The 14447-nt window shown below is 44.7% G+C and overlaps 1 protein-coding gene across 1 annotated transcript in view; it reads right to left on the reverse strand.

The window, feature by feature from the left end:
- PSD (pleckstrin and Sec7 domain containing) overlaps window positions 1-14447 on the reverse strand; it is a 582815-nt gene that overhangs the window by 357769 nt on the left and 210599 nt on the right. The window contains exon 6 of the mRNA XM_073585761.1: window positions 9124-9567. Within this exon, the coding sequence (XP_073441862.1) occupies window positions 9124-9567 (444 nt within the window). The remainder of the gene's footprint in view (window positions 1-9123; window positions 9568-14447) is intronic.

The raw sequence follows: 14447 nt of genomic DNA on the forward strand, positions 1-14447 counted from the left end.
TCCATTTTTCAGGTCCACAGAGTCATGTGAGGTCTTGTTTTTTGCAGGACGAATTGACGTTTTTATAGGTACAATTTTTGGGCACGTGACATTTTTTGATCGCTTTTTATTATGATTTTTGGGAGGCAGAATGAACAAAAACCAGCAATTCATGAATTTCTTTTGGGGGGGCATTTATACCATTCCACGTGTGGTAAAATTGATAACGGATGCGGCGATACTAAATATGTGCACTATTATTGTTTTTTTTTACTTACATAAACAAATGTATTTATTGGGGAGTTTTTTTAATTTATTTAGGAATTTTAGAAAAAATATTTTTACACGTTACTTTTTTTTAACTTTTTTACATTGTCCCAGTATGGGACATTACCTTATAAAGTCAGATCACTGATCTGACACTTTGCACTGCACTTTGCTCTCAGCAGGCACTGACAAGCCACCTCACTGCAGGACCCGGAGGGACCCTGCAGCCATCTTGGAGCCAAGGGTCTCCATGGAGACACTCAGAACAACGCGATCACATCACGTTGTTCTGAGGGAAGCACGCAGGGAGCCCCCTCCTTGCCGATGCTTCTCCTGATGCCTCTGCCAGCACTGAAACACTGCGATCATGTTTGATCACAGTGTGCCGGGGGTCAGCTGTGATAATCAGCTGACACCCGGACACGATCAGACGCACTCCCCCCGTGAGTGCAGCTGATCGCATATGATGTACTACTCCGTCCATGGGAATTAAGTCCCAGGTCACATGGATGGAATAGTATGTCCAATGGCAGAGAGGGGTTAAGAGTAATGGTCAGTTAAATTTTTATTACATAATCTATATTAGAAATGGAAATATGAAGATTTGTAATTTATCTTAGAAAAATCTGCTTCTTTCTCCTCCTGGATTTATTTTTCACTCTCATTTCACAAATAAAACCTGTTAAAATCTGTATTCATGGAAGCCAGATTTTGACATTGCTAAGATAGGAGAGGGCAGTTGGTGCTTTAAAGATTCTATGGAGAAGGGAGGAGGAGGAGGAGGAAGAGGAGTTAGAGGCAGAAACAGTACAGTTCACTATAAAACCTTATACGCACCAACTGTCATCTCATATCTCAATGATGGGAAAATCTGTTCACACTGTGGAGAGATTTTACCCATAAATCGAAATGACTGAAAATGAAATATCAGTTGATGCCAAAGCAGATTTCTCTAATAAGATATATTAATTAGATGGTTAAAACTTCACTTTTCTGCTTTGTAGGTATGTGCTGTTCAGTCAGTCCTCTGCAGAAGATATTGCCATTACAAGGACATATACATAATATCTTGATTGTATTATTATGATGGGGTATAGTATTTGTTGACCTTTGCAGCCAATTACTGGCTATTGTTATATTATATTTTCATGTATTGTAGCAGTAATTTCCTACTATGCCTCTCTCTCTCTGTAACTACTCCTATTTGTTTCCTCACATCCTATTTTTTGTAGTCAATGCCATCTTGGCAGAAACATGCATCAGAGCTGGAGAGAGGATGTTCCTGTTACCTCTATCCTCCAACCTCCATCTTCTACTCTTCATCCTTGTTTTTATCTTCCTTAGACATCTCAGCCTGATCATTTGTCAAGGTACAGTCAATAAAATACCTTGTTGGCGTCAAGGTCAAAGTGGAGGTGTGTGCCCATTACTGATCCAGCCACGAACCCACCCACCTGGTCTGTCAAGAGTCACACTCATCTCATTAGACCACAACATTTGAATAATCTGTGTTCAGATACATCAAGGCCCAGTCTTAACATTCCATCTCCTGTTTCTTGCTCATTGATGGTAGGGCTCAGCCTTCCTTACCTCGGTTTGTCTCTGAGAACTGAACACCTGGTACTTCTTGGTGATCCAGGGAGGTTGCAGTTCTGGTGTCATGATCTGAAGTGATCTGACAGTTTTAAATCACTGGGTGAACTTTTTTTACTTTGGAAAGTTCCAAGGTGTCTTGACTGTCCCCGGTGGTGGTTTTGATATTGCACTTTAGGTTTTGTGCACTTAATCATGTATCAGGTGTTACACCCTATAAAGGTGTGCTAGAGGTGTGCAATCACTGCCTGTGATATTGTGAGTTTGTGTTCACTCTGTTTTTGGAGAGCCTAGATGAAGGATGGAGCTGGTGAGGAGTCCTGCGCAGCTTAGCCAGGGGGGACGTGTTGCAGCTATGGTGTCTGGACGAAGGGCTGGCATGGCGTGGTGGGGTCGGAGTGATGGTGTCAGCGGGAAGTGTCTGCATGGGCTGGTGGAGTGGCGACTATGGAGAGTGGCACTCACCATGTGGGACTTGGCCGCTGAGCTGGACTCAAGCATGCTCGACTTCGTGTCAGCAGCTGAACTCATCCTTGGGACTCTGGTTCTAAGCAGCTGCAACTGGTGTTGGACTCTGCTCCAAGGTTGCACTAAGGTGAAGGATCCTGTTATGGTGATGGATCCGGGTGGAGGAGAAGATGCACTCAGGTGGAGGGCTCTGTTGCTAGGAGCGCACGCAACAGAGCAAAGCTAAGTGGTGTTTCCCCTGTATTGTCTCTTTCCTCATGTGTGTTATTAGTGCAGTGGTGGGATTAGTCTCCGCACCGACCCATTCCCTAGTGAGGGTTTAGGGTCAGGGTGAGCAAGGGCGTTAAGATACGCGTGCGGCGCCCGGTGCGAAACCGGCATAGGGAATGTTAGGAGTGCAGGGACACTGGCTCAGGGGAGCTCAGGAGGTCTCCAATTCCCTTTTCCCTATAGCAGGGCCCACCATTGTTAATGTTTCCCAGGTCCCCCTTATTATTTAAATTCGCCATACTGGAGGCGGGGTTTCCAGAATGTTTATTAACGTGTAATACCTAAATTCGCCAGGTGGAGGCGGCGTATCCACCTGCACGTTTTATTATTTAAATGCGCCCCACTGGAGGCGGTGTATCCAGGGTCACGTGTGTTATGGGTCCGCCTTGCGGAAACATCTGCGACCTGACACACGTGATCATGACATTATCACAGGCCCTACAGTTTTTTTTTCTGGTGAGCTTTGGCCATGTGGAGACCGCTGAGTAATTGCTGCCGGGCCTCACTGATGTGAGTGGGGAGCGGCAAGGTGTTTAGAGCCGCTGCAGCAGCAGCAGTTATCACGGTCTGGGGCCTCTGCTCAGATAACCAGAGAAAAAAAAAATGGCGGCTGCGGTCTGGCAAAAGCCCCTAGAGTCGCTGCTGGGGAGCGGGACTTGCTCTCGCATGGGGAGGTACCCAGGCAGGTGGGAGGAATGGTGCCCCACGGAGCTGCCTGGTATTCCCCGAGGTGAAGGGGTACATCCCTGTGGTGAGCAGACTAGGTGTGTAGTCGCTGCTGGGGAGCGGGACTTGCTCTTACAGGGGACGCACCCAGGCAGGTGGGAGGAATGGTGCCCCACGGAGCTGCCTGGTGTTCCCTGAGGTGAGAGGGTACGTCCTTGTAGTGAGCAGATTGGTGAATAGTCCGCGGGGCTCATGCCAAATCTTCGATGCTGCCCCTCCTGGTCGTGTGGAGGCGACCAGCGAGTATATATATTTTCCTCCATATTCCTGCGGCTATGGTACTAAAGCCCCCTAGAGTCGCTGCTGTGGAGCAGGACTGGTTCATGCAGGCGGGCGCACCCAGGCAGGTGGGAGGAATGGTGCCCCACGGAGCTGCCTGGTATTCCCCGAGGTGAAGGGGTACGCCCCTGTGGTGAGCTGACTGGTGTGATAGTCCGCGGGGTTTACGCCATATCTTCTATGCCATCGAAGAAGCCGCCCTCCTGGTCGTGTGGAGGCGACCAGCGAGAGTATGTTTCCTCCATTTCCCGGTCCCCTTCTCCTCCTGGTGTGTGCAGCAGGTGTGCTGCGGGGGAGTAGGGACAAATCTCTACCCTCGCCATTAACCAACCCTAGGAGGCGCAGTCCTCATGGTGAAAGGGTTGGAGGGTGGTGTCCCTTGGTGAATAGTGGGGGTGTGAGTGTGATGCAGGGGGACGCCTCTGCTGTCTAGTTCAGAATGAGTTCACCAATTATGACAAACGAATGTATGCAATAAACGTTCAGGTCCGGACCTGTGTGTGAACGAGCATGTATGTGTGCCACTAAAAAACATCGTGAAATGTGTTGTGGAGTCTGATCAGCTGTTAGCATACATACACATACATAATCTCGTTCCCCAGGTCGGCGCTGTGGAGATGAGTGGTGCCTCCAAAATAAACATGTATTGCCAATACCAGCGGTGTTTGTCATGAACCTGAAGTGTCAGGTAATGGTGGAGTGAACTCGGGATCTGGGCGTCCCCGCTGCAGGTGTTTCCCTGATGAGGGGTGGTCTTGAGGGTCCAGAGGCCCCTCATTAAGGAGGGGGTACTGTCATGATCTGAAGTGATCTGACAGTTTTAAATCACTGGGTGAACTTTTTTTACTTTGGAAAGTTCCAAGGTGTCTTGACTGTCCCCGGTGGTGGTTTTGATATTGCACTTTAGGTTTTGTGCACTTAATCATGTATCAGGTGTTACACCCTATAAAGGTGTGCTAGAGGTGTGCAATCACTGCCTGTGATATTGTGAGTTTGTGTTAACTCTGTTTTTGGAGAGCCTGGATGAAGGATGGAGCTGGTGAGGAGTCCTGCGCAGCTTAGCCAGGGGGGACGTGTTGCAGCTATGGTGTCTGGACGAAGGGCTGGCATGGCGTGGTGGGGTCGCAGTGATGGTGTCAGCGGGAAGTGTCTGCATGGGCTGGTGGAGTGGCGACTATGGAGAGTGGCACTCACCATGTGGGACTTGGCCGCTGAGCTGGACTCAAGCATGCTCGACTTCGTGTCAGCAGCTGAACTCATCCTTGGGACTCTGGTTCTAAGCAGCTGCAACTGGTGTTGGACTCTGCTCCAAGGTTGCACTAAGGTGAAGGATCATGTTATGGTGATGGATCCGGGTGGAGGAGAAGATGCACTCAGGTGGAGGGCTCTGTTGCTAGGAGCGCACGCAACAGAGCAAAGCTAAGTGGTGTTTCCCCTGTATTGTCTCTTTCCTCATGTGTGTTATTAGTGCAGTGGTGGGATTAGTCTCCGCACCGACCCATTCCCTAGTGAGGGTTTAGGGTCAGGGTGAGCAAGGGCGTTAAGGTACGTGTGCGGCGCCCGGTGCGAAACCGGCATAGGGAATGTTAGGAGTGCAGGGACATTGGCTCAGGGGAGCTCAGGAGGTCTCCAATTCCCTTTTCCCTATAGCAGGGCCCACCATTGTTAATGTTTCCCAGGTCCCCCTTATTATTTAAATTCGCCATACTGGAGGCGGGGTTTCCAGAATGTTTATTAACGTGTAATACCTAAATTCGCCAGTTGGAGGCGGCGTATCCACCTGCACGTTTTATTATTTAAATGCGCCCCACTGGAGGCGGTGTATCCAGGGTCACGTGTGTTATGGGTCCGCCTTGCGGAAACATCTGCGACCTGACACACGTGATCATGACATCTGGAATATGAAATCATCGGGGGATAATGGGTTCCTGGTGCTTCATCTTCAGTTCTTCTCAAATCTTAGGCAGTTTATGTGCCTCTTTTTTCCCAACAATGTTTTTTGTCACCCTGTGGACTATTTGCAACAAAACATTTGATGGATCCGTGATCACAACCGCAAAATCTCAACAATTTGAAAAGTGGTGCGCCCCTCTGTAAGAATTGTAACAATTTTTTACTTTTCAGAGTCAGTTAAAGTTCTCTTTTGGCCCATTTTATCTTGATTAAGGGCGTGGCATAATTAGACCACATCCTCATTATTAGACAAATACATATTACCTGATCTGTTTCATCCAATAAGCATTCAAGATTATACAGCTGGAGTTGTAAAATCTGCATAAAAATGATGATCTGATCAAAATACTGACTTGCCTAACAATTCTGCACACAATGTATTTTATGTTTTTGTTTGTTCTTTTTATTTTTATTTTTTACTGTTCTTTATTGTGGATGGATTTTACAGTTTCCAGATGTTTGAGTTGGTTCATCAATTTCACATTTTTAAAAAGTTGTAAAAGTTGATAGTAAATTTAGTTGAGTGCCACCAAGGAAATGCTGTACTGTACAAATGCAAAAAAAACCAAAAAACATAATACACATAAATGAAGAGCATTTTTTGATTTTGCGTGAAGTTCATGAACCATGTTATTTTGTGGAATTTGGCACAAAAAAATCAACAAACACAGTAAAACAAATTAGAACAGTGACTAAAAACTGATGACTCGAAGTCTAAGGGTACCGTTACACATAGCGATGCACCAGCGATCCCGACAACGATATGGATCGCTGGTGCATCGCTAAGTGGTCGCTAGTGAGCTGCCACACAGGCAGATCTCACCAGCGACATCGCAGGGGTCGTGGGGTCGCTACTTACCTGTCAGACGCGGCGTTCCTGACGTCCTCCCGCCCGCGTCCACGTGTCGCTCGTCGTCACAGCAGGAAGCCCAGCAGGAAGCTGACGACGAGAAATGGTCCAGGACCTTCTCGCGCGACCAGCGATAACCAGCGGGTCAGCCGGTCGGAGGTAAGTATCATTTGTAGCGATATCGCTAGCAATATCGCTGCTACGTCACAAAATCGGTGACTTTACAGCGATATCGCTATATGTAACGGGGGCTTATGTGTATCGTGTGTATTTGTTTAGTAATTCATAAATGTCTCTTCTTTTTTCTGTATACTTTGCTATGGTGTAATTTATTGTACCATTGTATTTACTAAAAATTTCAAAATGAAAAAAAAAATCAATAAAAATAGAGTTACCAAATAAATGGTTGACTGGCCCCTATATACTGGACACTCTAGAATTCAGTTGGAGTTGGTTTATAAAGGAAAAAAGACATTGACAACACAACAATAATGTACTAAACCTCCCTGGCCTAGGTAATTGGACTCCTTTTATATAAGTACATTCATAGATACTATGGAGAATCCATCCTCACAAAACATTTTATGCAATCATATTTTTCCAGCAAATTTAAAAGGAATCATACATGAATTATACATGAACCCAAATAAATAAAGGTCTTACATGGTCACCCGCTTTGTAAAATGGGTTGTCCTTCTTTGGCCTCGGCTGCAGTTTGTTAACCAACTGTACTATACTCAATCGTCCCCAGATCCAATTGCGAGTCTTTGCCGATGCTCCTGGTGCCTGGCATTGGCTGCAGCACTGACGCTACATTAACAGCGCTGTAGCCAATCCCTGAGCTCAGCAGCTCTGAATGGGGCATTTTGTCTGGCAGAGCCTCTAAGCTCACCGATTGCTGCTGTGCTGTCGATGTGTGATCATCATCGTAGCCAATGCTGGACACTAAGAGCAGCTGTGGAGAGTCGTCATTGAACCCGGGGACAGGGAGATCAGCAAGGTTTGTTATTTTATAACAAATTGCAGCAGGGATCAAAGATTATCTGAAAGGAACAACACCTTTAACCCCTTAAAATCCAATGACGGACACAGTCCATCATTCGAAGCCTCCCCTCTTTGGTGTGGGCTCTGGCGATTAGCCCGCACCTTTTCTGGGACATGACAGCTGATCTGATCTCCTAACAGCCGTGGGTGAAATCGTGATTCATCCGCTGCTGTTAAGATGTTAAACGCCGCTGTCAAACTCATTTAACATGCATGCCCAGGAAGAGAGTCCTTTCCTCCTCCCATTGGCGCCCGTGTCACATGACAGCGAGTTGCCGACGGGTTGGCATGACAACCCGGGATCAGGAGAAGATCCCTGTGTTTGTCATTGCTGCATCACTATGAGTGCCACCTAGTGGTCGGCACTCATAGCAAGTGAGCATTTCTGCTCACTGCAGCCCTGCTCTATGTTTCAGAGGCGATTAGACAAATTCAGCTTCAAGTCTCTGATGGAGACTATTGAAGCAAGTAAAAGGTAAAAAAAGAAATGTTTTTAACAATATTAAAAAAATATAAAAGTTCAAATCACCCCCCTTTCAAAAAAAAAAAATCAAATATACACATATTTGGCATCGCCGTGTTCAGAATCGCCCAATCTATCAATATAAAAAAAGAATTAACCAAATCTGTAAACGGCGTAGCGATAAAAAAATCGAAACGCCAGAATTACGTTTTTTTGGTCGCTGCAACATTGCAATAAAATGCAATAACGGGCGATCAAAATATTAAATCTGCACCAAAATGGTACGAATAAAAACGACAGATCGGCATGCAAAAAAATAAGCCCTAACCCAGCTCCAGATCCCAAAAAATGGAGACGCTATGGGTCTCGGAAAATGGCAACTTTTTTTTCACAAACTTTGGAATTTTTTTTCACCACATAGATAAAAAGGAACCTAGACATGTTTGGTGTCTATGAACTTGTAATGACCTGGAGAATCATAATGGCAGGTCAGTTTTAGCATTTAGCGAACCTAGCAAAAAAATAAACAAAAAACAAGTGTAGGATTGCAATTTTTTCAATTTCACCGCACTTGGAATTTTTTTCCCATTTTCTGTTACATGACAAGGTAAGGCTACGTGCACACGGTACGGGTGCACACGGTACGGGTCCTCCCGTGGATTTTTCCGCGCGGATTTTACTAAATCCACAGGTCAAATGACCTGTATTTTTCTGGCGGATTTAGTGCATTTTTTGTGCGGTTTCACTGCTGTTTTTGTGCGGTTTTCCACTGCGGTTTTCAACCTGCGGATTTGTAGAATGGAGCAGGTGGAAAACTGCAGCAAAACCACACAAAAGAAATGACACGCTGCTTTTTTTCCGCACAAAATCCGCAGCATGTGCACAGCGGTTATTTTTTACATAGGCTATAATGGTACTGTACATCACCTGCAGTTCTGCTGCAGATCCGCAGGGGCAAATCCGCTGCGGATCCGCAGTAGAATCCGCACCGTGGGCACAGACCCTAAAACCAATCAAAAGTACAACTCATCTTGCAAAAAAAACAAGCCATCCCATGCCATTTTGACCAAAAAATAAAAAAAGTTATGGCTCTGGGAAGGAGGGGAGCGAAAAACGAAAACACAAAACCAAAAATACCCCTCTGGTCGTTAAGGGGTTAACTCAGAATTTCCTAATAGGTTGTTTGAAAACATCATTATTCCAAAACCAGTAGGGTTATGTTATGACATACCTGTGTATAATGGCATCAGCAATAATTAGGCTGTGCTCAGATGGAGAGGAACTGTGCAGCTCATTGTGTGTAACCCTTATAACATTTATGGTTTCCTCCTCTCTCTCGCTCCAGGCAGATTCAGTAGTGGAACTTGTCCCCGAGTCCTGCTCCAAGTGAGCTAAAGGTGCAAAGTTGTCTTCAATAAGCTGAGCGTTCCTGCAGATCTGCTTCTGGGTTTCTGAGGTCAGTGTTGAAAGGTCAAACGTGAAGAAGCTGTTTTGATTTTGTAAAGAGGAAGAAAGAATGTCAATGGAATCAAGACTGGAGTAAGATGTACCCTTGGCTCTATGAGATTCCATAATACTTTCAAAATGTTTGCTGAATGAGTCCATGCCGTCCTCGGAGAATCGATGACACAAACGGAAAGTCAAAGGTGAACGCAACGGTGTCTGTATAGTTTCCCTGAAAAACAAAAAATTATAGTACAAGTTACCATTACTAAGTCAATAAAATATAAAATATTTCACTAATTAAATAGTATGAAAAAAAGATAGGAGAAAAATGGAAGATATGAGAAAACATCAATCTTTATGTGGCAATAGTGACCTTGCAATAGGTTTCCCCTGGCCAGTATGACTATGTTGATACCAAATTTTTTTCTGAGACCTGTAACTTTTTTAGCGTTTTGGCGGCTTTTTATTGCAACTTTGGTGGAAGGTGATGAAAAACTGTAATTCTGCCATTTCAATTTTTTTTTATTGTCCAGGTTAACTAATTTTATATGCTTTTAGGTCGAACTCTGGTGGATGTTACCATAACAAATATGTTTATTTTTTATTAATTTCTTTTTTTGTAATGAGTAAAACAGGATTGTTTGTCTTTTCTTTTGCTGGGCTTTATGAGAGATCCAAGATGGCAAGAAGGACTTTCAGTAGACCCCAAATGCCATGCAAACCAATTGGCTCAAGATCATGTCATGACAGCAACGTCTAAATGTACAAACATCAGCAATCCGAGCTTCAGTCCCTGCTGTTACAGGCAGATGCCAGATGTATAGTACAGCATTTGCTGCATATGGAATGGGCTCAGCCTCTGAGGCCACTCCATACGTGCAGACCCCGGTATTGGCATACAGTTTAATCCATATGCGTTAAGTGGTTAATTACCTATAGTAAATATAGCAGTAGTGCAATGTAAAATAATAGAACTTTATGTGCATGAATAGATAAATATAAGATCACTGTAGATCCAACTATTAGGACCCTCACTTATGTTGTGAACATGTTCCTAAAGTCGTCTGCATAAACTGAGCAAGGACTGTGACAAGAACAAGGGGTCATTCTCTTCGTTTGGAGGAAAGACAATTTCTGCACCAGCATAGAAGAGGGTTCTTCACGGTAAGAGCAGTGAGGCTCTGGAATTCTCTTCCTGAGGAAGTGGTGATGGCCAACTCACTGAATGAATTTAAGAAAGGAATGGATGCTTTTCTTGTGAGTAACAGTATAGAAGGTTACGAATAACATAATATTATAGGTCGATGGTTGACCCAGATTAGGAGTCGGGAAGAAATTTTTTTCCCTATGGAGAAAATTGGCTTCTACTCTGTGGGCTTTTTGCCTTCCCCAGGATCAACAATGCAGAACAGCTGCACTAAAAATAGGCTGAACTAGATAGTTTTGAAGGCTGAAGGAAGACCTTATGTCTATGTTACTATGTTACTAGCACTGTGTGTTTATCTGTTCTGCCTGTCCTATAGAAATGAATGACATTGGGATCAGTGTGATTCCACTTCATTCACTCAGGAGACTTTAGGATCCCTGTCCTCTGGATTGGTGGGGATCCGAGTGGTCAGTCCCTCAGAGATCAATATTTATTACTTACACTGTGGATGATACAAGAATTCAGTGAAGAAACCCATTTAATTTTATTTGTTAAAGAGAATCTGTCACCTCATTTTTCGCATATCGCTATCAGGGGCTTATCTACAGCATTCTGTAATGCTGTAGATAAGCCCCCAATGTAACCTGAAAGAGAAGAAAAACAAGTTATATTATACTCACACGAGGGGGGTGGTCTGGTCCGATGGGTGTTGCGGTGCGGTTCCAGTGCCTCCCATCTTCTAGCGATGACGTCCTCTTCTTTGTTTCCCGTCGCGACTCCAGCACAGGCGTAATTCTCTGCCCTGTTGAGGGCAGAGCAGAATACTGCAGTGCACAGGTGCCGGGAAAGGTAGGAACCGCGACAGAAGCAAGGAAGAGGACGTCATCGCTAGAAGATGGGAGGCGCCGGACCGGACCGCGACACCCATTGGACCAGATAGGACCGGACCCTGGGGTGAGTATAATACAACTCATTTTTCTTCTCTGTCAGGTTACATCGGGGGCTTATCTACAGCATTACAGATTGCTGTAGATAAGCTCCTGATGATGGTGGTCACATCTCATAGGGGTAAAATGAGGTGACAGATTCCTTTTAATATACTATTCTAGAACTACTTACCCTTTATGCCTCTGCACAGTTGTATTTTTGTTTTAAAGGGATCCTGTCACGTTAGCTATGCTGTCCAAGGCTGGAGAAGCTAAATAACGTAATGAATAGTTTTTGTGGGAAAAGATTCTACAAAACTTGTAATCTATTCTTTTAATTTTGCTTATTCTGATCTGAGGAGAGTTGTCCTATTAGCAAATGACAGCCTTTGTTGTATAACTGTATGTATGTACCCTTGGTAGCTGGAATCTGTCATAAGGATTATGTACCCTAAACTAATGCTGTGCATATAAAGGTACTTTAATGCTGAGCAAATCTCCTTTCTGGTAGAAATCTGTTTTCTTGTTTTAGAGAAATACATAGATGAAATTGTACCCTAAAGAGTTGCAAGTGCAGTGGGCAAGCACTGCACTCGCAGCTCTCCTACTTCTCTGCATTTCCCCCACTGCCGCCTGCCTCTTGTCTCTTGATCACTCATGTGTCAGTGATCTGTCACTCAGGGACAGGATGCAGGCAGCAACAGCACAACAGATTTCAGGTAAGGATTTATTCAGCATTAAAGTACCTTTATATACATGCCATTAGTTCGGGATATAACATTCTGGTGACAGGTTCTCTTTAAATAAATAACAGATTGTACCATTTGTTTTCAGACAAAACTATATATTAATGAACTCTGCAAATCCTACTCTATAACCTGATGTCCGAAGGTCAAACTACATGTTCAGCATAACAATACTTGTTGAAATGATGGTGAACCTACGCGTAAAACTCTGAGAAGAGCAAAATATTTCTACTACTAAAAATCACCAAACATTCCTATATTCCAATTAGGGAAAATCACCAAGCACAGTGTACACAAGCACAGCGTACACATGTACAGTGTCCACAAGCACAGTGTACACAAGCACAGCGTACACAAGCACAGCGTACACATGTACAGCGTACACATGTACAGCGTACACAAGCACAGTGTCAACAAGCACAGCGTACACATGTACAGCGTACACAAGCACAGTGTCAACAAGCACAGCGTACACAAGCACAGCGTACACATGTACAGTGTCCACAAGCACAGTGTCCACAAGCACAGTGTACACAAGCACAGCGTACACAAGCACAGCGTACACATGTACAGCGTACACAAGCACAGTGTCAACAAGCACAGCGTACACAAGCAAAGCGTGCACAAGCACAGCATACACATGTACAGCATACACAAGCACAGCGTACACAAGCACAGCGTACACATGTGCAGCGTACACAAGCACAGTGTCAACAAGCACAGTGTACACAAGCACAGCGCACACAAGCACAGCGTACACATGTACAGCGTACACAAGCACAGTGTCAACAAGCACAGCGTACACAAGCAAAGCGTGCACAAGCACAGCATACACATGTACAGCATACACAAGCACAGCGTACACAAGCACAGCGTACACATGTGCAGCGTACACAAGCACAGTGTCAACAAGCACAGTGTACACAAGCACAGTGTCAACCAGCAAAGTGCACACAAGCACAGTGTCAACAAGAACATTGTACACAAGCACAGCGTACACAAGCACAGCGTACACAAGCACAGCGCAAACAAGCACAGCGTACACAAGCACAGCGCACACAAGCACAGCGCTCAAAAGTACAGTGTACACAAGCACAGTGTCAACAAGCACAGTGTATACAAGCACAGCATACACAAGCAGAGCGCACACAAGTACAGTGTACACAAGCACAGTGTCAACCAGCACAGTGTCAACAAGCACATTGTACACAAGCACAGCGTACACAAGCACAGCGCACACAAGCACAGCGCACACAAGTACAGTGTACACAAGCACAGCGTACACAAGCACAGCGCACACAAGCACAGCGTACACAAGCACAGCGCACACAAGCACAGCGCTCACAAGTACAGTTTACACAAGCACAGTGTCAACAAGCACAGTGTTCACAAGCACAGCGTGCACAAGTACAGTGTACACAAGCACAGTGTATACAAGCACAGCGTACAGAAGCACAGTGTTAACAAGCACAGTGTACACAAGCACAGTGTATACAAGCACTGTGTCAACAAGCACAGTGTACACAAGCACAGTGAAAAAGAACATATTGTTCTATACGCGTTGCTGTGTCTCTCCGCTATGATGGGGCATGTCCGTTTATCCTTGTTCTTATGCCTTGAATACATTTTTCTATATTTGGAAGCTGGAAACTTGTTCATTATTGATTTACTCCACATGTGGCTTCACGAAATATCCGAGCTTCCACGCACCACTACTAGCCAAGAAAGCAGGTGAGCTGGTTACCTTTATTTTTTGCACACAGTGTATACAAGCACAGTGTCAAGAAGCACAGTTTACACAAGCAGTGTGTACAAGCACAGTGTACACAAGCACAGTGTCAACAAGCAAAATATATACAAGTACAGTGTACACAAGCACAGTGTCAATCACAGTGTACACAAGCACAGTGTCAACAAGCACAGTGTATACAAGCACAATGTAGACAAGCACAGTGTACACAAGCACTGTGTCAACAAGCACAGTGTATACAAACACAGTGTCAACAAGCACAATGTATACAAGTACAGTGTCAACAAGCACAGTGTACACAAGCACTGTGTCAACAAGCACAGTGTAAACAAGCACAGTGTAAACAAGCACAGTGTAAACAAGCACAATGTATACAAGTACAGTGTATACAAGCACAGTGTCAACAAGCACAATATATACAAGTACAGTGTACACAAGCACAGTGTCAACAAGCAAAATATATACAAGTACAGTGTACACAAGCACAGTGTCAATCACAGTGTACACAAGCACAGTGTCAACAAGCACAGTGTATACAAG

The sequence above is a fragment of the Dendrobates tinctorius genome, unplaced genomic scaffold (assembly GCF_039654945.1).
Source record: "Dendrobates tinctorius isolate UK_male_01 unplaced genomic scaffold, ASM3965494v1 ptg000089l, whole genome shotgun sequence".
In the NCBI taxonomy this organism is placed as follows: Eukaryota; Metazoa; Chordata; class Amphibia; order Anura; family Dendrobatidae; genus Dendrobates; species Dendrobates tinctorius.